The sequence below is a fragment of the Oncorhynchus mykiss genome, chromosome 25 (genome assembly GCF_057628025.1).
Source record: "Oncorhynchus mykiss isolate SJ-2025 chromosome 25, ASM5762802v1, whole genome shotgun sequence".
Lineage (NCBI taxonomy): Eukaryota > Metazoa > Chordata > Actinopteri > Salmoniformes > Salmonidae > Oncorhynchus > Oncorhynchus mykiss.
Genome location: NC_143046.1, coordinates 28,929,236 through 28,953,948, shown reverse-complemented (window position 1 = coordinate 28,953,948; position 24,713 = coordinate 28,929,236). Strand labels below are relative to the sequence as shown.

The 24,713-nt window shown below is 44.0% G+C and overlaps 1 protein-coding gene across 2 annotated transcripts in view; it reads right to left on the bottom strand.

The window, feature by feature from the left end:
• The window catches only part of LOC110504439 (dystrophin-related protein 2), a 98,083-nt gene that overhangs the window by 62,031 nt on the left and 11,339 nt on the right, over positions 1-24,713 (bottom strand). For both annotated transcript variants that reach the window (XM_090219597.1, XM_090219596.1), the window contains exon 3: positions 1,126-1,282. In XM_090219597.1, coding sequence (XP_090075723.1) covers positions 1,126-1,282 — 157 coding nt within the window. The remainder of the gene's footprint in view (positions 1-1,125; positions 1,283-24,713) is intronic.

The window sequence follows — 24,713 nt, the reverse complement described above, 5'->3', positions numbered from 1 at the left end:
CATCTACCAAGACCTGGCCGTCCCTCTAAACTTTCAGCTCATACAAGGAGAAGACTGATCAGAGATGCAGCCATGAGGCCCATGATCACTCTGGATGAAATGCAGAGATCTACAGCTGAGGTGGGAGACTCTGTCCATAGGACAACAATCAGTCGTATATTGCACAAATCTGGCCTTTATGGAAGAGTGGCAAGAAAGCAATTTCTTAAAGATATCCATAAAAAGTGTTGTTTAAAGTTTGCCACAAGCCACCTGGGAGACACACCAAACATGTGGAAGAAGGTGCTCTGGTCAGATGAAACCAAAATTGAACTTTTTGGCAACAATGCAAAACATTATGTTTTGCGTAAAAGCAACACAGCTGAACACACCATCCCCACTGTCAAACATGGTGGTGGCAGCATCATGGTTTGGGCCTGCTTTTCTTCAGCAGGGACAGGGAAGATGGTTAAAATTGATGGGAAGATGGATGGAGCCAAATACAGGACCATTCTGGAAGAAAACCTGATGGAGTCTGCAAAAGACCTGAGACTGGGACGGAGATTTGTCTTCCAACAAGACAATGATCCAAAACATAAAGCAAAATCTACAATGGAATGGTTCAAAAATAAACATATCCAGGTGTTAGAATGGCCAAGTCAAAGTCCAGACCTGAATCCAATCGAGAATCTGTGGAAAGAACTGAAAACTGCTGTTCACAAATGCTCTCCATCCAACCTCACTGAGCTCGAGCTGTTTTGCAAGGAGGAATGGGAAAAAATGTCAGTCTCTCGATGTGCAAAACTGATAGAGACATACCCCAAGCGACTTACAGCTGTAATCGCAGCAAAAGGTGGCGCTACAAAGTATTAACTTAAGGGGGCTGAATAATTTGCACGCCCAATTTTTCAGTTTTTGATTTGTTAAAAAAGTTTGAAATATCCAATAAATGTCGTTCCACTTCATGATTGTGTCCCACTTGTTGTTGATTCTTCACAAAAAAATACAGTTTTATATATTTATGTTTGAAGCCTGAAATGTGGCAAAAGGTCGCAAAGTTCAAGGGGGCCGAATACTTTCGCAAGGCACTGTACTAGTTTGGCGTGTTTGTGTGATGTCGTTGTTTAAAGGGGCCCAACACAGTACCTGGTGGAACTCCCTTTGGTGTTGGACGGCCCCCACATCGCCCCCTATGGGCAGCTGTTCCGACAGCTCCTCGTCCTTGGCCGTCAGCCAGTCTATGATCTCCTGCAGGGAGAGCTGCAGCTTCCCACTGTTGTCGGAGAACGCCTCTAGCCGCACCCTGCAGACAGGCAGACAGACAAACAGACAGAGCGAAACGACAGTCAGCCAATGGTTGCTCATGATACCCAACACATCTACCAATTGCGTGACATTGGTAAACTGCCATCACACAATCCCCCCTATGAAAAGAGCTGCAACAAATGCAACTTTAAATTCAATACAAAAAACAAAATGTATGAGATGGTGAAGGAACATATGAGGGGGGAGGGGCAGAGACAGAGCGAGAGGGAGGGGTGACAGAAAAGGGGAGAGAGGGGAGCAAGGAGAGAGAGAAATAGAGGGACAGAGAGAGAGAGAGAGAGAGAGAGAGAGAGAGAGAGAGAGAGAGAGAGAGAGAGAGAGAGAGAGAGAGGAGAGAAGCAGCAGTGCCCACCTTAGCCAGGACCCTAAAGGACATCGCCCCCAACCACAGCCCCAACACCATACACAGGAGCAACAGATCAACAGACACCCTGCCCAGACCAGCGAGACATTCTCCCAGACCCCCCCCCCCCCCCCCTCCTCCCACCCATGCCTTGAGGACCTATATCCAGACCACCAGCCACATCCACACACGCACCCCAACCAATCAATACCCCCCAAACCAACCATGACCACACCACATATAGGCCCCCTCAGTTCAGACCTGTGAAGAATGCAAAAACCCAAGAAAGACATTTAGAAACCTTTCCAACCAAAAACATAAGAGACCCAGAAAACCGGAGCCTACGCCTTCACTATGGTGAATCACTAAAACAAAACAGAAAAACACTATGGAAAAAGAAGGAACAGCACGTCAGAAATCAGCTCAATGTAATTGAAGAATCCATAGAATCGAACCACTTCTGGGAAAATTGGAACACACTAAACAATCATCAACACAAAGAGTTATCTATCCAAAACGGAGATGTAAGGATAAACCACTTTTTCAATCTTTTTGGACCTATAACAAAGAACAAAACAGCAAAAACATATACAGTACCAGTCAAGAGTTTGAACACACCTACTCATTCAAGGGTTTTTCTTTATTTCTTACAAACGTTCTACATTGTAGAATAATATTGAAGACATAACAACTATGAAATAATACATGGAATCATGAAGTACCCACAATAAATGGCAACCTCTTAAAATATATTTGAGATTCTTCAAAGGAGCCACCCTTTGCCTTGATGACAGCGTTGCACAATCTTGGCATTCTCTCAACCAGCTTCATGAGGTAGTCACCTGGAATATATTTCAATGACAGGCCCTGAGAGTAAATCTCAGTAAGACAATAATAATGGTGTTCCAAAAAAGGTCCAGTTGCCAGGACAAATACAGATTACATCTAGACACCATTGCCCTAGATTACACAAAAAACTATAGATACCTCGGCCTAAACATCAGCGCCACAAGTAACTTCCACAAAGCTGTGAACAATCTGAGAGACAAGGCAAGAAGGGACTTCTATGCCATCAAAAGGAACATAAAATTTCAAATAAAATTCGACCAACCAATTAGAATCTGGCTAAAAATATAGAACCCATTGCCCTTCGTGGTTGTGAGAAAATTCACAAAATGGGAGAAACATTAAATTGAGACTCTGCATGCAGAATTCTGCTAAAATATCCTCGTTGCACAACGTAAAACACCAAATAATTAATGCAGAGCAGAATTAGGCAGATACCCGCTAATTATCAAAATTCTCATATCTATTGGGTGAAACTCCACAGTGTGCAATAACAGCAGCAGGATTTATGAACTTGTAATGGGAATTTTAATGTTTGTGCTTTTTTTATTGCTAATTTCTTTGTTATATTTATGTGCTGTTCTAATAACCAATTTATTCATGCAAGTGACTGATTTAACAAACCCTCCGTAGCTGCTATTTAGCAGTACGCCCAGACCTTGTTTTCAGAACAAAAGATATCTCAGTTTCAAGGTCTCAGCTTAGAGAGAAGAAGTGAGGTATTGGTCTGTCACATGAATGAAACAAAATGGTAAATATTAATTAATTATGCTAAATCATGCAAATATAACTTCTCATTTTATAGCCGTAAATAAGACAACTGCTGGGCCTGCCCTTCTGTACTTTAACTATTTTCACATCGTTACAACACTGTATATAGACATACATTTACATTTGAAATGTCTTTAGTCTTTTGTGAGTGTAATTTTTACTGTAAATTTTTTATTGTTTATTTCACTTTTGTTTATCATTTATTTCACTTGCTTTGGCAAAGTAAGAATAAAGTTTAATATGCCAATAAAGCCATGTGAGATTAAATTGAATTGAGAGAGAGAGAGAATGTGTCCCACCTGCTACAGCTTTGACTGCCTCAAAGCTGCTGATACGTTTTGGGGCGGCAGGTAGCCAAGTGGTTAGAGCGTTGGGCCAGTAACCAAAAGGTTGCTAAATTGAATCCCCGAGCTGACAATGTAAAAATCTGTCGTTCTACCCCTGAACAAGGCAGTTAACCCACTGTTCCTAGACCGTCATTGTAAATAAGAATTTGTTCTCAACTGACTTGCCTTGCTTTTTAAATTGTTATATTTATTTAACTAGGCAAGTCAGTTAAGAACAAATTCTCAATTACAATTATTTCTTATTTAGTTGAAAATTTAAAATATATGTGAGCGAGCACTATGGAGCTAGTCATGGTGATGTAGTAGTGAACACTATGGAGCTAGTCACGGTGATGTGGTAGTGAACACTATGGAGCTAGTCATGGTGATGTAGTAGTGAACTCTATGGAGCTAGTCACGGTGATGTGGTAGTGAACACTATGGAGCTAGTCATGGTGATGTGGTAGTGAACACTATGGAGCTAGTCATGGTGATGTGGTAGTGGTAGTGAACACTATGGAGCTAGTCACGGTGATGTGGTAGTGAACACTATGGAGCTAGTCATGGTGATGTGGTAGTGAACACTATGGAGCTAGTCACGGTGATGTGTTGGTGAACACTATGGAGCTAGTCATGGTGATGTGGTAGTGGTAGTGAACACTATGGAGCTAGTCATGGTGATGTGGTAGTGGTAGTGAACACTATGGAGCTAGTCACGGTGATGTGGTAGTGAACACTATGGAGCTAGTCATGGTGATGTAGTAGTGAACACTATGGAGCTAGTCATGGTGATTTAGTAGTGAACACTATGGATCTAGTCATGGTGATGTAGTAGTGAACACTATGGAGCTAGTCATGGTGATGTAGTAGTGAACACTATGGATCTAGTCATGGTGATGTAGTAGTGAACACTATGGAGCTAGTCATGGTGATGTAGTAGTGAACACTATGGAGCTAGTCATGATGATGTAGTAGTGAACACTATGGAGCTAGTCATGGTGATGTGGTAGTGGTAGTGAACACTATGGAGCTAGTCATGGTGATGTGGTAGTGAACACTATGGAGCTAGTCACGGTGATGTGGTAGTGAACACTATGGAGCTAGTCATGGTGATGTAGTAGTGAACACTATGGAGCTAGTCATGGTGATGTAGTAGTGAACACTATGGAGCTAGTCATGGTGATGTAGTAGTGAACACTATGGAGCTAGTCATGGTGATGTGGTAGTGAACACTATGGAGCTAGTCATGGTGATGTGGTAGTGAACACTATGGAGCTAGTCACGGTGATGTGGTAGGGAACACTATGGAGCTAGTCACAGTGATGTGGTAGTGAACACTATGGAGCTAGTCATGGTGATGTAGTGGTGAACACTATGGAGCTAGTCATGGTGATGTAGTAGTGAACACTATGGAGCTAGTCATGGTGATGTAGTAGTGAACACTATGGAGCTAGTCATGGTGATGTGGTAGTGAACACTATGGAGCTAGTCATGGTGATGTGGTAGTGAAGACTATGGAGCTAGTCATGGTGATGTAGTAGTGAACACTATGGATCTAGTCATGGTGATGTAGTAGTGAACACTATGGATCTAGTCATGGTGATGTAGTAGTGAACACTATGGAGCTAGTCATGGTGATGTGGTAGTGAACACTATGGAGCTAGTCATGATGATGTAGTAGTGAACACTATGGAGCTAGTCATGGTGATGTGGTAGTGGTAGTGAACACTATGGAGCTAGTCATGGTGATGTGGTAGTGAACACTATGGAGCTAGTCACGGTGATGTGGTAGTGAACACTATGGAGCTAGTCATGGTGATGTAGTAGTGAACACTATGGAGCTAGTCATGGTAATGTAGTAGTGAACACTATGGATCTAGTCATGGTGATGTAGTAGTGAACACTATGGAGATAGTCATGGTGATGTTGTAGTGGTAGTGAACACTATGGAGCTAGTCATGGTGATGTAGTTGTGAACACTATGGAGCTAGTCACGGTGATGTGGTAGTGAACACTATGGAGCTAGTCATGGTGATGTAGTAGTGAACACTATGGAGCTAGTCAAGGTGATGTGGTAGTGAACACTATGGAGCTAGTCATGGTGATGTGGTAGTGAACACTATGGAGCTAGTCATGGTGATGTGGTAGTGAACACTATGGAGCTAGTCACGGTGATGTAGTAGTGAACACTATGGAGCTAGTCATGGTGATGCGGTAGTGAACACTATGGAGCTAGTCATGGTGATGTGGTAGTGGTAGTGAACACTATGGAGCTAGTCATGGTGATGTGGTAGTGAACACTATGGAGCTAGTCATGGTGATGTGGTAGTGAACACTATGGAGCTAGTCATGGTGATGTGGTAGTGAACACTATGGAGCTAGTCATGGTGATGTGGTAGTGGTTGTGAACACTATGGAGCTAGTCATGGTGATGTTGTAGTGAACACTATGGAGCTAGTCATGGTGATGTGGTAGTGAACACTATGGAGCTAGTCATGGTGATGTGGTGGTGAACACTATGGAGCTAGTCATGGTGATGTGGTAGTGAACACTATGGAGCTAGTCATGGTGATGTAGTAGTGAACACTATGGAGCTAGTTATGGTGATGTGGTAGTGAACACTATGGAGCTAGTCATGGTGATGTGGTAGTGAACACTATGGAGCTAGTCATGGTGATGTGGTGGTGAACACTATGGAGCTAGTCATGGTGATGTGGTAGTGAACACTATGGAGCTGGTCATGGTGATGTAGTAGTGAACACTATGGAGCTAGTCATGGTGATGTAGTAGTGAACACTATGGAGCTAGTTATGGTGATGTGGTAGTGAACACTATGGAGCTAGTCATGGTGATGTGGTAGTGAACACTATGGAGCTAGTCATGGTGATGTAGTAGTGAACACTATGGAGCTAGTCATGGTGATGTGGTAGTGAACACTATGGAGCTAGTCATGGTGATGTAGTAGTGAGCAGTACCAAGAGAGCTACTCTTACTGTTACTGGCAATATGTTGACCAGGTCAACAGGTGTGCAAAACACACAGACACAAATAAAAGGAGATCTATAGACAGCAGTCTAACATTGGATTAGTTGTTTCCTGCAGAGACAAAGGCACTTGTCAAAGAACACAACCTGGCTTGTCATTTCATGTGACATCTCCTAGACACGGATTAGTTGACAAAGAAGAGAGTTGAAGTGTCTCTTAAAAGCCCTCAAGGAAGTAAGTTTGTTCTTTTGTGGGATAACAAATGCCTGTACGGGTGCGTGTGTGCGTGTGCGTGTGCGTGTGTGTGTGTGTGCGTGTGCGTGTGTGTGTGTGTAAAAGAAAAATAGATACTAGAGAGGATCTGTATCAGTTTGTGTACGCCTCTACACTCTTAGAAAAAAGGGTTAATTGAGGATGTACAGTATATGGTTCTTCGGTCAAAATGTAAGAACCTTTTTCAGAAAAAAAAGTTCAATGCTCTACAATTCTATCACTCAAAAACAACTGCAATTTTTATCCATTATAACAACTCAAGACAGTTGGAAAGAGTGCCTAGAAATAAGCAAATGTTTTAGGGTTAGCAAAGTCGCTTTTTTAATTCAAACATATGAAGCCATAATCATGTGATAAACTATAAGCTAGATACAGTGGGGCAAAAAAGTATTTAGTCGGCCACCAATTGTGCAAGTTCTCCCACTTAAAAAGATGAGAGGCCTGTAATGTTCATCATAGGTACACTTCAACTATGAGAGACATAAGGAGAAGAAAAAAAATCCAGAAAAATCACATTGTAGGATTTTTTATAGATTTATTTGCAAATTATAGTTGAAAATAAGTATTTGGTCACCTACAAACAAGCAATATTTCTGGCTCTCACAGACCTGCAACTTCTTATTTAAGAGGCTCCTCTGTCCTCCACTCGTTACCTGTATTAATGGCACCTGTTTGAACTTGTTATCAGTATAAAAGACACTCCAAACTCCACTATGGCCAAGACCAAAGAGCTGTCAAAGGACACCAGAAACTAAATTGTAGACCTGCACCAGGCTGGGAAGACTGAATCTGCAATAGGTAAGCAGCTTGGTTTGAAGAAATCAACTGTGGGAGCAATTATTAGGAAATGGAAGACATACAAGACCACTGATAATCTACCTCGATCTGGGGCTCCACGCAAGATCTCACCCGTGGGGTCAAAATGATCACAAGGTGAGCAAAATGATCACACGGTGAGCAAAAATCCCAGAACCACACAGGGGGACCTAGTGAATGACCTGCAGAGAGCTGGGACCAAAGTAACAAAGCCTACCATCAGCAAGGGCAGTGAAGATGAAACGTGGCTGGGTCTTTCAGCATGACAATGATCACAAACACACCGCCCGGGCAACGAATGACTGGCTTCGTAAGAAGCATTTCAAGGTCCTGGAGTGGCCTAGCCAGTCTCCAGATCTCAACCCCATAGAAAGTCTTTGGAGGGAGTTGAAAGTCCGTGTTGCCCAGCAACAGCGCCAAAACATCACTGCTCTAGAGGAGATCTGCATGGAGGAATGGGCCAAAATACCAGCAACAGTGTGTGAAAACCTTGTGAAGACTAACAGAAAACAATGGACATCTGTCATTGCCATCAAAGGGTATATAACAAAGTATTGAGATAAACTTTTGTTATTGACCAAATACTTATTTTCCACCATAATTTGCAAATAAATTCATTACAAATCCTACAATGTGATTTTCTGGATTTTTTTTCTCATTTTGTCTGTCATAGTTGAAGTGTACCTATGATGAAAATTACAGGCCTCTCTCATCTTTTTAAGTGGGAGAACTTGCACAATTGGTGGCTGACTAAATACTTTTTTGCCCCACTGTAAATAAGGCTCTTTTAGAGTTCGAACTTTATAGGCCACCGTTTGTTTGGTAGCTAGCTGAGGAGAAAGCCACCTCTAATTAGCCACTTTACAAGCTGGCTAACTCATCTTACAAAGAAACTTCCATTTTAATTATTGAATATGCCAAATAGAACTACATACCCAGCCTGACATTGGCAATTAGCTCATTGTTGCTTTTATTTCAGTATTACAGTGTGGATTCAGAGGCAGATTCCTCTTTTGGCTGCTGATGACGACAACTGTAAGTTGGTCCTCAGCATGATAATAATGATATGTATGCATATTATTTTGTCTTCATTTTTGCAGATATACAATAGACTCATGTTTTGGCTCCTCATGTTCTTCTCAGGAACCAGCCAGGCGATACCGTATACTGTAGCTGTACCATGAATAAGGCAGAAACCCTCTGAAGGTTGCTACCAAAACTGAGGTGGGCCATTATTCAAATAAAGAGCCTCCCTGACCAACAGTGCATATTTCCAAACTATATTTGCATTACTGTACCTAAACTGTTAGTGTTTGAGTTTGACTGTAAGGACAATTCAATCTAAAAACTATGCTGGTATTTTTTTGTGCATAATTTCATGGCATTATTATTATCTTCTTAGCTAGTACTATTGAACTAGTAGTAGCCTAGCCATAAATCATACATGGTACTATACAGAGTTCTATATGGAACCAATTTGGTCCAGTGAAGAAGATCGCCTAGGGTTCTGATCAAAGAACCCCACAAAAGGGTTCTACTGAATACTGAACACAAATATCAGCGCAACATGCAAAGTGTTGGTCCCATGTTTCATGAGCTGAAATAAAAGATTCAAGAAATGTTCCATACGCTTCTTTCTCTCAAATTGTGTGCACAAATTTGTTTACATCCCTGTTAGTGAGCATTTCTCCAATGCCAAGATAATACAGCCACCTGACAGGTGTGGCATATCAAGAAGCTGATTAAACAGCATGATCGTTACACAGGTGCACCTTGTGCTGGGGAAAATGAAGGACATTCTAAAATGTGCAGTTTTGTCAGACAACACAACGCCAGATGTTTCAAGTTTTGAGGGCGTGTGCAATTGGCATGCTGACTGCAGGAATGTCCACCAGAGCTGTTGCCAGAGAACTGAATGTTAATTTCTAAACCATAACCAACGTGGTTTTGGAGAATTTGGCAGTACGTCCAACTGGCCTCACAACTGCAGACCACGTGTAACCACACCAGCCCAGGACCTCCATATCCGACTTCTTCACCTGCGGGATCGTCTGAGACCAGCCACCCGGACAGCTGATGAAACTGAGGCGTATTTCAAATAAAAACAAATCCAATTTTATTAGTCACATGAGCCGAATACAACAGGTGTTCACCTTACAGTGAAATGTTTACTTACGAGTCCCTAACTAACTTCGCAGTTTCAAAACATACAGATAAGAATAAGAGATAAAAGTAACAAGTAATTAAAGAGCAGCAGTAAAACACATATATAGTGAGACTATATACAGGGGGATACTGATACAGAGTCAATGTGTGGGGGAACCGGTTAGTGGGGAAAAACTCCTTCTAATTGGCTGGGCGTGGGTCCCCAATGGGTTCCCTTCCAGGCCCAGTCATGTGAAATCCATAGATTAGGGCCTAATTTATTTATTTCAATTTACTGATTTCCTTATATGAACTACGGTATGTATGTATGTATGTATGTATGTGTGTGTATGTGTGTGTGTGTGTGATGAGTGGTGAACAGCTTCACAGCTCTCTCAACCTCTGCCCAGAGAGCTGTCTCTATACAGTCACACTGAGAAACACACGCTGAGTGGGTCTTTACACAAACAAATGCGCACACACACACACACACACACACACACACACACACACACACACACACACACACACACACACACACACACTGAGTGTCTCCTCACACACATACACACACACACACACACACACTGAGTATCTCCTCACACACACACATGCTGAGTATCTCTTCACACACACACACTTATACTCACCACACAGTTTGAGTACCTGCAGACACACAGCACTCAGCATGGATGGGAAGCCGGGCTGATTGGGATCAAAGAGAGCCGGTCGTCTAATACCTTTAGTAAGGTTGTCCATCATCAGGAAGCACCCAGGGAAGCTTTACTGGGTGGCTTCAAACACCCACAAATCAAGCCTCAGGGCACGGCCTCTCCTCTCACAGACAACCATCACATCACCAACTTCCATTTCACAGTGAAGGTGAAACAAATTGAGTGCTGTGCTGCTGTATTAGAATCATTGCTACACACCGGGAGCTGCCTGCTTCAGCTCCAGACCAGACCAAGACTGGATTGGACTAGGCTAGAATGGGCTAGATTGGGCTAGGCTGGACTTCACTAGGCTGAGCTAAACTGGGCTGGGCTAGGTTGGACTTGATTAGGCTGGACTTGACTAGACTGGGCTAAGCTGGGCTCGGTTAGGCTGGGCTAGGCTGGGCTGGACTAGGCTGGACTCGACTAGGCTGGGCTAAGCTGGGCTAGGTTAGGCTGGGCTGGACTAGGCTGGACTTGACTAGGGTAGGATGGACTAGGCTGGACTTGACTAGGCTGAGCTAAACTGGGCTAGATTAGGCTGGGCTGGGCTGGACTCGACTGGGCTAGACTGGGCTAGGCTGGGCTCGACTGGGCTAGACTGGGTTAGGCTGGACTGGGCTAGGCTGGACTGGGCTAGGCTGGGCTGGGTTTGGCTGGACTGGAGGTATTTCCTGGAGTCCTGGAGGTATTTCATCCTCGGTGAGCACACCAGGATTAATTGAAAGGCTTTTTATGAGGACTTTCTGCTGCATTGAGATGCCAGATGCCAAGGAGGGAGAGAGGGGGAGAGCAGTGAACCCCTCCTGAAGCTGTCAGTCCCCGATACACTCGTGGGTGTGGCCACAGTGACAGCAGTCAGGGGCTGTCACAGTCATACATTGCACAAGAGTGTGTGTGTGTGATCATTTGACAGGATTGAAGGGAATCAATAAAAATGGCTGAATGGGATGTGTAGCTACTTGGCCATGAGGTAGACAGACAGGCTTGTGTAGCTACTTGACCATGAGGTAGACAGGCTTGTGTAGCTACTTGACCATGAGGTAGACAGATAGGCTTGTGTAGCTACTTGACCATGAGGTAGACAGACAGGCTTGTGTAGCTACTTGACCATGAGGTAGACAGGCTTGTGTAGCTACTTGGCCATGAGGTAGACAGATAGGCTTGTGTAGCTACTTGACCATGAGGTAGACAGGCTTGTGTAGCTACTTGACCATGAAGTAGATAGATAGGCGCGTGTAGCTACTTGGCCATGAGGTAGACAGACAGGCGCGTGTAGCAACTTAGCCATGAGGTAGACAGACAGGCTTGTGTAGTTACTTGCCATGAGGTAGCTTGACAGGCTTGTTTCCTCCACACTAGATAATAAAACCCAGGCCAACTCATCAGGAGCAAAAACAACAAATGATCACAAAAAGAGAGCAAAGAAAGGGGCTTGCTTATGCAACATGGGCTACAGAGGCAGACACTAAATGTAACATTTCTTCATTATCACCTCCAAAGGAGATAAAGCGGCATATAGAATTCTAACTCCTTAATCAGGTTGGGGGATTATCCTGAAGAGGTTGCTTCCTGGTTCAGTGATTCATTAATGCACAAGATATGAGTGGAGCGGTTTTTGTTTAGGAAGGAGGGCGAGAGGGAGGGAGGGAGAGTGAGGGAGGTAGAGAAAGAAAGAGCGTGCCTGCGGGGTGTCTCAGAAGCATTTTCTTTGAGGCTTGAGTCTTCCTCCTACACTCCCACCCTCCTTACCATTGCAGATATGTCATGCTGTAAGTGTGATGGCACTTGGAGGCTATTAACTAAACTAATTTTAAAAAAGAGACAGAGTTGGAATTACTATTTTTTAAATATATTTATTTTTAACCTTTATTAAATAGGCAAGTCAGTTAAGAAGAAATTCTTATTTACAATGACAGCCTACCAGGGAACAGTGGGTTAACTGCCATGTTCAGGGGCAGAATGACAGATTTTTAACTTGTCAGCTCGGGGATTCAATCCAGCAACCTCTCGGTTACTGGCCCAACGCTCTAACCTCGAGGCTACCTGCCACCCTTAAACGGGACTAGAGACTATAGGGAGGGGGGTGGGGACTACAGGGAGGGTGGTGGGGACTATAGGGAAGGGGGCTGGGGATATGAGGAGGGGGCTGGGGACTATAGGGAGGGAGAGCCCAAAGTCCAAAGTCTTAGGATATAATGACAGGCTAACTCTCCCCCATAGTGCTTCAGTGACTTACCTCACTCAGTAACCAACATTCACTGGCTCTCTGTGTGAATCACACACTTATTGAGTACACACAAACACTGCACACACACACACTGCACACACACACACTGTACACACACTTTATTTACATTTTAGTAATTTAGCAGTGGCTCGTATTCATCGTATCCCGAGTCAGTGCATTCATCTTAAGGTAGCTAGGTGAGACAACCACAGTCATGTAAGTACATTTTTCCTCAATTAATTAGCTATCAGCAAAGCCAGAGTTAGTAGGGGAAACAGAATCAAGTGTGAGTGTTAGTTCACTAAAGGTGAGGGGGATGGGGTTAGGCATGAGGAGGGGGTGCTGGGGGGTTATTTAAAATACAATTTTAAGTGGTAAGGTGTCAGATGTTTTCAGAAGATGAGCAGGGACTCTGCTGTCCTTGCTTAAGGGGGAAGCTGGTTCCACCATTGGGGTGTAAGGACAGAGAAGAGCTTGGACTGGGCTGAGTGGGAGCTGCCCTCACACAGGAGGGTCAAGACACCAGAGATGGCAGGACAGAGTGCTTGGGTAGGGGTGTAGGGTTTGAGGTTGTGGTTGTCTGTGTGGTGATGAGGGCGTTTGCATGTGTTACAGACGCCACTGTGCTTGCTTAGCGAGTCCCACTTCCTCCTGATTCAGCTCACACCTAGGTTCAAACCCAAGACCTCTGCTTCACTAGCACATGTGACCGCCCTCCTTGACAACGTTCCAACAGGTGGAGCCACCCAAAATGTACTAATTGGATTGCTCCGTCCGTGACATTTGAAGCTAGCTGTGAAGTGAGCTTACGGTACGTTCTGAACTCTGTTTCACGTGCGTGCGTGCGTGCATGTTTTCTTGCCTGTTTGTGTGTGTGTGTGTGTGTGTGTGTGTGTATGTGTGTGTGTGTGTGCGCGTGTGTCCATCAGTGGGCTTTCCTGTAAGAGAGGAAGAGAAGGGCAACACATAAGGGACGCCTCAGATCTGCCATATCTCATTGTTGGAGTGTTCCAATTCTGTATGTCTTCTCCCCTGAGGGACTGGGGAGCTTTTTATAAACCCCTGCTTCCTGGTACGTGCACATCTCTTACTGGCAATTCAAAGAGACACTGCGGTAGTCCAAAACCTAACTGCCTCCACATTGTTTCTAATCTCACCAGAGTGTGTGATTTGTTCTGCACCAGCTGACGGAGAAGCACAGTTCAGGGCTCCTCCACAGCTTTGTGCAGTTTAATACCTAGCTCAACACGGCGAACAGCAAGCAGCATGCTATTCTATTAAATAATTCATGACTCTCTAATTCCCTGTCGTGTGTTCCATCATTAGTGTGTCTGAAAGTTAGTTTGCCTGCCAGCCCTGGCAAAAACAAAACGTCACCCCGCTACGAGACTGTGGTGTCGTTCCCAAAAGATGTTGCAGCTGTGTCCCCTCCTTTACCACATCTTCATCTTCTGTCTCCTCCTCCACCCGTGTGACGCAACTGACACTTTCCCCAGTGCTAACAGGAATTATGTACAGTTACACACGCTTGTTTACCAGAGCCGCACTCGAACCGTGCCAGCCACATCAATTCCAAGCCACACCCGATACCTGACATTAAGACAGATTTTTCTCCGCAACCCAACTCACCCGCGTAGAATTGTTCAGAGAGTCGATTCATTACCCGCCAAATAACATGCATTTATTGTTTGTTTTTATGACTTCAGAGTAGTAGGCTATTGTTCCCCTTCCCTGAATGACTGAATTGGTCTGCATGTCTATTCAACATTTGGATAAAAGGAAACCACGTCATTAATTGAGAACAATAATTTTTTTTTCACAACGCAAAGCGGCACATGGAGAATCAAATCGCTTTGAAAAAAAGTGCCTTCTAATTAGCGTTCTTACCTAATGAAAGCCTATAGCCAACATAACAAAACCTTTACATTCAATACTGTTTAGATAAACAAGTTGTTTAATTGAAACTTAAACAATCAATTCTCGGAATCTAATATAGGCTGCAAAAATACATTTATTTAGGAGGCTAAACTCAAACTTTTACCAGCCTCGCCGGTTTAAACTTTATACGGCCTGTATTGATGTAGGCCTAATAATTAAATGATAGCTAACATCTACCTGTCTTTGTCCACAATGACTCCAAAATCCTTACAAACTGGGGATTTCAATCGCGCAGCACCTCTTTCCATAATGGTGTATTCACCCATCATAACCTCAATTTTATTTATCCGGTTACGTTAGCCATTTTCACGTGAGCCAGGCTAGCCAGGGAAAGTCAACTTGGCAATGTATTCTCACGTGGGGGTACGAAAATAAGCTCTGCACGTGGACAAATTAGATAGTTTCACCTAGGGCAACGTTAATGGAGTATTTGATTACTTGTGTAACAGTATAGACTTTACTTCCGTCCCCTCGCCCCACCCTGGGCGCGAACTAGGGACGCTCTGCACACATCAATAGTCACCCTCGAAGCATTGTTACCCATCGCTCAACAAAAGGGGAACCACTTGTGATGTTTATGGGACATATTGGAGTGCCAACAAAAGAAGCTCGTCAAAGGTAAGGAATTATACTTTTATTTCTGCGTTTTGTGTCGCGCCTGCAGGGTTGAAATATGGTTTCTCTCTTCGTTTACGGAGGTGCTATCCTCAGATAATAGCATCGTTTGCTTCCGCCGAAAAGCCTTTTTGAAATCTGACATGTTGGTTGGATTCACAACAAGAGTATCTTTAATCTTTAATTTGCTATCTTGCATGTGTGATTTAATGAAAGTATAGTAATTTATTTGAATTTGGCGCTCTGCATTTTCCCTGGCTTTTGGAGGGACGCTAGTTTCCCACATATCCCAGAGAGGTTAATCTACCCATCGTGTCCGATTTCAAAAAGGCTTTACAGCAAAAGCACACCATATGATCATGTTAGGTCAGCCTAGTCACAAAAAAACATACAGCCATTTTCCAGCCAAAGAGAGGAGTCACAAAAAGCAGAAGTAGAGATAAAATGAATCACTAACCTTTGAGGATCTTCATCAGATGGCACTCATAGGACTTCATGTTACACAATACATGTATGTTTTGTTCGATAAAGTTCATATTTATATCCAAAAATCTCGGTTTACATTGGCGCGTTATGTTCAGTTATGTCGTGCCTCGAAAACATCCGGCGAATTTACATAGAGCCACATCAATTTACAGAAATGCTCATCGTAAACTTTGATAAAAGATACAAGTGTCATGCAAAGAATTACAGATAAACCTCTCCTTACTGCAACCGCTGTGTCAGATTTCAAAAAAGCTTTACGGAAAAAGCACACCATGCAATAATCTGAGTACAGAGCTCAGACACAAAAACAAGCCATACAGATACCCGCCATGTTGTGGAGGCAGTAAAAGTCAGAAATAGCATTATAAATATTCACTTATCTTTGATGATCTTCATCAGAATGCACTCCCAGGAATCCCAGTTCAACAATAAATGTTTGTTTTGTTCGATAAAGTCCATAATTTATGTCCAAATACCTCCGTTTTGTTCGAAGGTTTAGTTCACAAATCCAAATTCAAGAGGCGCGGGCAAGTCCAGGCGAAAGTTCAGACGAAAAGTCCAAAAAGTTATATTACAGTTCGTAGAAACATGTCAAACGATGTATAGAATCAATCTTTAGGATGTTTTTATCATAAATCCTCAATAATATTCCAATCGGACAATTTCTTTGTATTTAGAAATGAAAAGGAACGCAGCTTGCTCTCATGGCCACGCGCATGATTTAGCTCATGGCATTCTGCCAGACCCCTGGTTCAAACAGCTCTTATTCGCTCCCCCTTCACAGTAGAAGCCTGAAACAAGGTTCTAAAGACGGTTGGCATCTAGTGGAAGCCTTAGGAAGTGCAACATGACCCCATTTACACTGTATCTTGAAAAGGCAATGAGTTGAAAAACTACAAACCTCAGATTTCCCACTTCCTGGTTGGATTTTTCTCAGGTTTTCACCTGCCATATAGGTTCTGTTATACTCACAGACATCATTCAAACAGTTTTATAAACTTCAGAGTGTTTTCCATCCAAATCTACTAATCATTTGCATATATTAGGTTTTGGGCCTGAGTAGCAGGCAGTTTACTCTTGGCATGCTTTTCATCCGAACGTGAAAATGCTGCCCCCTATCCCAAACAGGTTAATGCGTTTGAGCCAATCAGTTGTGTTGAGACATGGTAGGAGTGGTATACAGAAAATAGACCTATTTGGTAAAATAACAAGTCCATATTATGGCAAGAACAGCTCAAATAAGCAAAGAGAAACGACAGTCTATCATTACTTTAAGACATGAAGGTCAGTCAATCCGGAACATTTCAAGAACTTTGAACGTTTTTTCAAGTGCAGTCGCAAAAACCATCAAGCGCTATGATGAAACTGGATCTCGTGAGGACGGCCACAGGAAAGGAAGACCCAGTTTCCTCTGCTCCAGAGGACAAGTTCATTGGAATTACCAGCCTCAGAAATTGCAGCCCAAATAAATGCTTCACAAAGTTCAAGTAACAGACACATCAACTGTTCACAGGAGACTGCGTGAATCAGGCCTTCATAGTTGAATTGCTGCAAAGAAACCACTACTAAAGGACAACAATAATAAGAAGAGACTTGCTTGGGCCAAGAATTACGAGCAATGGACATTGGAAATTTGTCCTTTGGTCTGATGAGTCCAAATTTGAGATTTTATGTTCCAACCGCCATGTCTTTGTGAGATGCAGTGTAGGTGAATGGATGATCACTGCGTGTGTGATTGCCATTGTGAAGCATGGAGGAGGAGGTATGATGGTGTGGGGGTGCTTTGCTGGTGACACTGTCAGTGATCTATTTAGAATTCAAGGCACACTTAACCAGCATGGATACCACAGAATTCCGCAGCGATACGCCATCCCATCTGGTTTGCGCTTAGTGGGATTATCAATTGTTTTTCAACAGGACAATGAGACAACACAACTCCACGCTGTGTAAGATCTTTTTGACCAAGAAGTAGAGTGATTGAGTGCTGCATCAGATTACCTGTTCTCCGCAATCACCCAACCTCAACCCAATTGAGATGGTTTGGGATGAGTTGGACCGCAGAGTGAAGGGAAAGCAGCCAACAAGTGCTATGTCGGAACTAAAACTGTTGGAAAGCCTTCCAGGTGATGAAAGGTGATAGAATGCCAAGAGTGTCCAAAGCTGTCATCAAGGCAAAGGGTGGCTACTTTTAAGAATATTTTGATTTGTTGAGCACTTTTTTGGTTACTACATGATTCCATATGGGTTATTTCAAAGTTTTGATATCTTCACTATTATTCTACAATGTAGAAAATTGTTTAAAACAAAGAAAAACCCTTAAATGAGTATGTGTATTCAAACTTTTGACTGGTACTGTATATATTTTAAACAGGACAAATCTGGGCATGACATCTCTGCATGTGACATTGCGTCATACAAGTATATACCATGTCCATGACATTAGATTTGGGCAATCAAAGCACCACTACTGTCACAGGCCCCATATACTGTATAGCCTAGAAGGTGAAGTGGGATATTTCTGATCAATGCAAAAATGAAATAACAATTATGGAATTAAGTTACCTTAATGAGAAGGATAAGACAACAATGAGCAAGCAACAGGCTGTTGTTTAATCTGAATTGAGTTGTTGTAGACAAGTACTGGGAGCACAGCAAAACAGACTCAATTAACCTGGCTAGCTAGCGGCTAACTTAGCTGGCTAGCGTGGCTAGATTCTTTACATCGATGTGATGCAGTCAAGACAGGTACTACCAGGTGGAATGATATATCATCTACGGCAGATACAAGTTTGTCTTGCTAGCGCGAGTATAGCTACTTTCTCTCTCCCTCCCTTCCATCTCAGACAAACCAACCCCTGCCCTTCCCCGGCTTGCTGCAGCAGCAGCACCAGCAACATGCAGTCTCATGCAGTCGCGCAGCAAAGTGCCCAAGTTTTTAAAAGTTTCTTGTAAAAAATAAATAAAAGTAAGACTATCCGGATATTGCAAAAATGTACGATATTATTCAAAAAGTGACCCCTGTTGAGCTACACCCCTGACCCTTGTCCACACACTCTCAATGCACGTGTGGGTGGTAGCCTACTGTGTCTTCCTCACCACTCACAGAATGGAATTCACAACACAATGCAACACAACAAGAGCTTGGGTTTGTACAACACAAACTATCTTGATTTAAAGAAATTCTAACCAGCAATATACAGTGCATTTGTAAAATATTCAGAACCCTTGACTTTTTCTACATTTTGTTGTGTTACAGCCTTATTCTAAAAAGGATAATAAAAAATCCTCATGAATCTACACACAATAACCCATGATGACTAAGTGAAAACAGGTTTTTAGAAATGTTTGCAAATTTATAAAAAAAATATATAAAAAAAAAGAGTATTCAGACCCTGGCACTGCATCTCAGTGCTCGAGGTGTCAGTTCTCGAGGCACCTTAAGGACTCTCAGACCATGAGAAACAAGATTCTCTGGTCTGATCAAATCAAGATTGAACTATTTGACCTGACTGGCAAGTGTCACGTCTGGAGGAAACCTGGCACCGTCCCTACGGTGAAGCATGGTGGTGGCGGCATCATCCTGTGAGGATATTTTTCAGCGGCAGGGACTGCGAGACCAGTCGGGATCGAGGGAAAGATGAACGGAGCAAAGTACAGAGAGATCCTTGATGAAAACCTGCTTCAGAACGCTCAGCAAAGGTTCACCTTCCAACATGAAAATGACCCTAAGTACACAGCCAAGACAATACAGGAGTGGCTTCGGGACAAGTCTCTGAATGTCCTTGAATGGCCTAGGCAGAGTCCGGATTTGAACCCGATCAAACATCTCTAGAGACCTAAAATAGCTTTGCAGCGACACTCCCCATCCAACCTGACAGAGATTGAGAGGATCTGCAGAGAAGAATGGGAGAAACTCTCCAAATACAGGTGTGCCAAGCTTGTAGCGTCAAACCCAAGAAGACTTGAGGCTGTAATTCCTGCCAAAGGTGTTTCAACAAAGTACTGAGTAAATGGTCTGAATAATATTGTAAATGTGATATTTCAGTTCTTTATTTTTTACAAACATTTCTAAATGTTTAGTCATTATGTGGTAGATTGATGAGGATGAACATTTTTTTTTTTAGAATAAGGCTGTAATGTAACAAAATGTGGAAGAAGTCAAGGGGTCTGAATACTTTCCGAATGCACTGTAATTTTTTCTGAACCACGAGCCTGCCCTGCAGGTTGAAAGAATGTTTTCATTCCACCTGCCAGCTGATTTTCTTTGCAGGTCATCAACGGGGAACATGGGTATTGAACCCGATACAGGACTTTAAGGGGAAGGTCTGAACTGTTCATATAGAAGAGAGCTGCACAAAATCCAACTGTTCAAACCCCTAACATCAACAAACATGGTTAAGCGAGGCATCCCATCAGGGAACCAACAAGAAAACCTAAACACAACCCAGAGGCTACCAAAATCTCACTCTAACACTAAACAAACTACTGACAATATGTTCATATCTACTGACAATATCTTCATATCTACTGACAATGACATTCCAGCCACACCATCTGACTGGATGATTGATGTTGAAATGGTCCAATAATGTTTGAGTTATTCCCACCTCTACCATCCCACTGGCCTGAGGGCTCGTTTAACCCTTGACCCCTAGTAATGTTGGACAGAGAGTCTTTTCAGGTATCATTAATATTGTAGCTCAACAGGGCCTGTTGAGGAAGTGCTGCAGGGAAGAGCTGGTGAAAGATAATGTGGGGCGCAACACGGCCACTGTAGTTAACACCTACTGACTATAGGGGGCACTGCCAGGAGAGAAGGGGAGGAAGGGTGCCAAGGACAATGGAGGGAGGGAGAGAGGGAGAGAGATGGGGAGAAGGAGAGGGAGATAAAAAGACAGACGACAGTGGAAAGGGGAAACTGAAAAAGAGAGAGAACTACTGAGAGAGAGAGAGAGAAATAAAGAGAGCCCTGCCATTAACCAGACAGAACAGGGAGAACAGAGACAGGCTCAGAGTCTCTGGCCCTGCCCCCACACAGTATATCCAAGCGCAGGCGAGTTGCACTCTGAAACCATCCCAGCCATGCCATGTGTCCCTCCCTCCATGGGCACACACATTCCCATCGTGCCAGTCTGCCACCCACGTCACCCCCAGAGGGCATTCTCCATAGGCCACTGCACACAGCACGGCAGTGTTACACACACACCACCAGAACAATAGCCCACTGTTTCAAGGACATCACAAAGACTACCTCTATAAACTTTGGTATTATGATGATGATGATGATGATGATGAGAATTTAGGCAAAACAGAAAGGCAACAGATTATTCAGCCATCAATTATCTATGAATTGTATTGTTCACAGGTAGTATAATGGTCTTGTTCAACCAAGTAACCTTTTCCTAAAGATCTATGTACTCTACATTGTAAGGGTAAATTATTTTGTCTAAGACATTGTGGGAGAGGAGGGGTGCTAAACTGATATTTAGAATTGTTTTAAGATGTTCATACTATGGATCATTTAGCTAAAGTATTTGATTTAGAATTTTAGGACCGCTTTAGGTATAAAAAAAATATATCAAATATAGATTTTTGGGGGCCTCTCGAGTGGTGCAGTGGTCTAAGGCTCTGTCGCAGCCGGCCGCAACCGGGAGACCCATGGGGCGGAGCACAATTGGCCCAGCGTCGTCCGGGTTAGGGGAGGGTTTGGTCGGCAGGGATGTCCTCCACTCCTGTGATGTCTGGGCACAGTGCACACTGACACGGCCGCCAGTTGTACGGTGTTTCTTCCGACACATTGGTGCGGCTGGCGTCCGGCAGAGATGGCCGCCTCGCTTTGTGTTCCTAGGAAACTATGCAGTTTAAAAAAAAAAATGTTTACGTGTAATTTCTAACATTGGTACCCCAGGTAATCTTAGGTTTCATTACATACAGTAGGGAAGAACTACTGAATATAAGAGCAGCGTCAACTCACCATCAGTACGACCAGGAATATGACTTTCCCGAAGCGGATCCTGTGTTCTGCCTTCCACCCAGGACAACGGAATGGATCCCAGCCTGCGACCCAAAACAAAGACGTCGTAAAAGAGGGAAACGAAGCGGTCTTCTGGTCAGGCCTCGGAGACATGAACATCGTTCACCACTCCCTAGCATACTTCTCGCCAATGTCCAGTCTCTTGACAACAAGGTTGATGAAATCCGAGCAAGGGTAGCATTCCAGAGGGACATCAGAGACTGTAACGTTCTTTGCTTCACGGAAACATGGCTCACTCGAGAGACGCTAATGGGAATCGGTGCAGCCAGCTGGTTTCTTCACGCATCGCGCCGACAGAAACAAACATCTTTCTGGTAAGAAGAGGGGCGGTGGCGTATGCCTTATGGTTAACGAGACGTGGTGTGGTCACAACACCATACAGGAACTCAAGTCCTTCTGTTCACCTGATTTAGAATTCCTCACAATCAAATGTCGACCGCATTATCTACCAAGGGAATTCTCTTCGATTATAATCACAGCCGTATATACAGTATTCCCCCCAAGCAGACACATGATGGCTCTGAACGAACTTTATTTGACTCTTTGGAAACTGGAAACCACATATCCTGAGGCTGCATTCATTGTAGCTGGGGATTTTAACAAGGCTAATCTGAAAACAAGACTCCATAAATTGTATCAGCATATCGATTGCGCAACCAGGGCTGGTAAAACCTTGGATCATTGCTATTCTAACTTCTGCGACGCATATAAGGCCCTCCCCCGCCCTCCTTTCGGAAAAGCTGACCACGACTCCATTTTGTTGCTCCCTGCCTACAGACAGAAGCTAAAACAAGAAGCTCCCGTGCTCAGGTCTGTTCAATGCTGGTCCGACCAATCTGATTCCACGCTCCAAGACTGCTTCCATCACGTGGACTGGGATATGTTCCGCACTGCGTCCAACAACAACATTGACGAATACGCTGATTCGGTGAACGAGTTCATTAGAAAGTGCATTGAAGATGTCGTTCCCATAGCAACGATTAAAACATTCCCAAAACAGAAACCGTGGATTGATGGCAGCATTCGCGTGAAACTGAAAGCGTGAACCACTACTTTTAACTAGGGCAAGGTGACTGGAAACATGACCGAATACAAACAGTGTAGCTATTCCCTCCGCAAGGCAATCAAACAAGCTAAGTGTCAGTATAGAGACAAAGTAGAGTCGCAATTCAACAGCTCAGACACAAGAGGTATGTGGCAGGGTCTACAGTCAATCACGGATTACAAAAAGATAACCAGCCCCGTCACGGACCAGGATGTCTTGCTCCCAGGCAGACTAAATAACCTTTTTGCCCGCTTTGAGGACAATACAGTGCCACTGACACGGCCCGCAACCAAAACATGCGGACTCTCCTTCACTGCAGCCGACGTGAGTAAAACATTTAAACGCAAGGCTGCCAGCCCAGACGGCATCCCCAGCCGCGTCCTCAGAATATGCGCAGACCAGCTGGCTGGTGTGTTTACAGACATATTCAATCAATCCTTATCCCAGTCTGCTGTTCCCACATGCTTCAAGAGGGCCACCATTGTCCCTGTTCCCAAGAAAGCTAAGGTCACTGAGCTAAACAACTACCGCCCCGTAGCACTCACTTCCGTCATCATGAAGTGCTTTGAGAGACTAGTCAAGGACCATATCACCTCCACCCTCCCTGACACCCTAGACCCACTCCAATTTGCTTACCGCCCAAATAGGTTCCCAGACGATGCAATCTCAACCACACTGCACACTGCCCTAACCCATCTGGACAAGAGGAATACCTATGTGAGAATGCTGTTCATCGACTACAGCTCAGCATTTAACACCATAGTACCCTCCAAACTCGTCATCAAGCTCGAGACCCTGTGTCTCGACCCCGCCCTGTGCAACTGGGTACTGGACTTCCTCATGGGCCGCCCCCAGGTGGTGAGGGTAGGTAACAACATCTCCACCCCGCTGATCCTCAACACTGGGGCCCCACAAGGGTGTGTTCTGAGCCCTCTCCTGTACTCCCTGTTCACCCACGACTGCGTGGCCATGCACGCCTCCAACTCAATCATCAAGTTTGCAGACGACACTACAGTGGTAGGCTTGATTACCAACAACGATGAGACAGCCTACAGGGAGGAGGTGACGGCCCTCAACGTCAACAAAACTAAGGAGATGATTGTGGACTTCAGGAAACAGCAGAGGGAGCACCCCCCTATCCACATCGATGGAACAGTAGTGGAGAGGGTAGTAAGTTTTAAGTTCCTCGGCGTACACATCACAGACAAACTGAATTGGTCCACCCACACAGACAGCGTTGTGAAGAAGGCGCAGCAGCGCCTCAGGAGGCTGAAGAAATTTGGCTTGTCACCAAAAGCACTCACAAACTTCTACAGATGCACAATCGAGAGCATCCTGTCGGGCTGTATCACCGCCTGGTACGGCAACTGCTCCGCCCACAACCGTAAGGCTCTCCAGAGGGTAGCGAGGTCTGCACAACGCATCACTGGGGGCAAACTACCTGCCCTCCAGGACACCTACACCACCCGATGTCACAGGAAGGCCATAAAGATCATCAAGGACAACAACCACCCGAGCCACTGCCTGTTCACCCCGCTACAGGTGCATCAAAGCAGGGACCGAGAGACTGAAAAACTGCTTCTATCTCAAGGCCATCAGACTGTTAAACAGCCACCACTAACATTGAGTGGCTGCTGCCAACACACTGACTCAACTCCAGACACTTTAATAATGGGAATTGATGGAAATTGATGTAAAATATGTCACTAGCCACTTTAAACAATGCTACTTAATATAATGTTTACATACCCTACATTATTCATCTCATATGTATATGTATATACTGTACTCTATATCATCTACTGCATCTTTATGTAATACATGTATCACTAGCCACTTTAA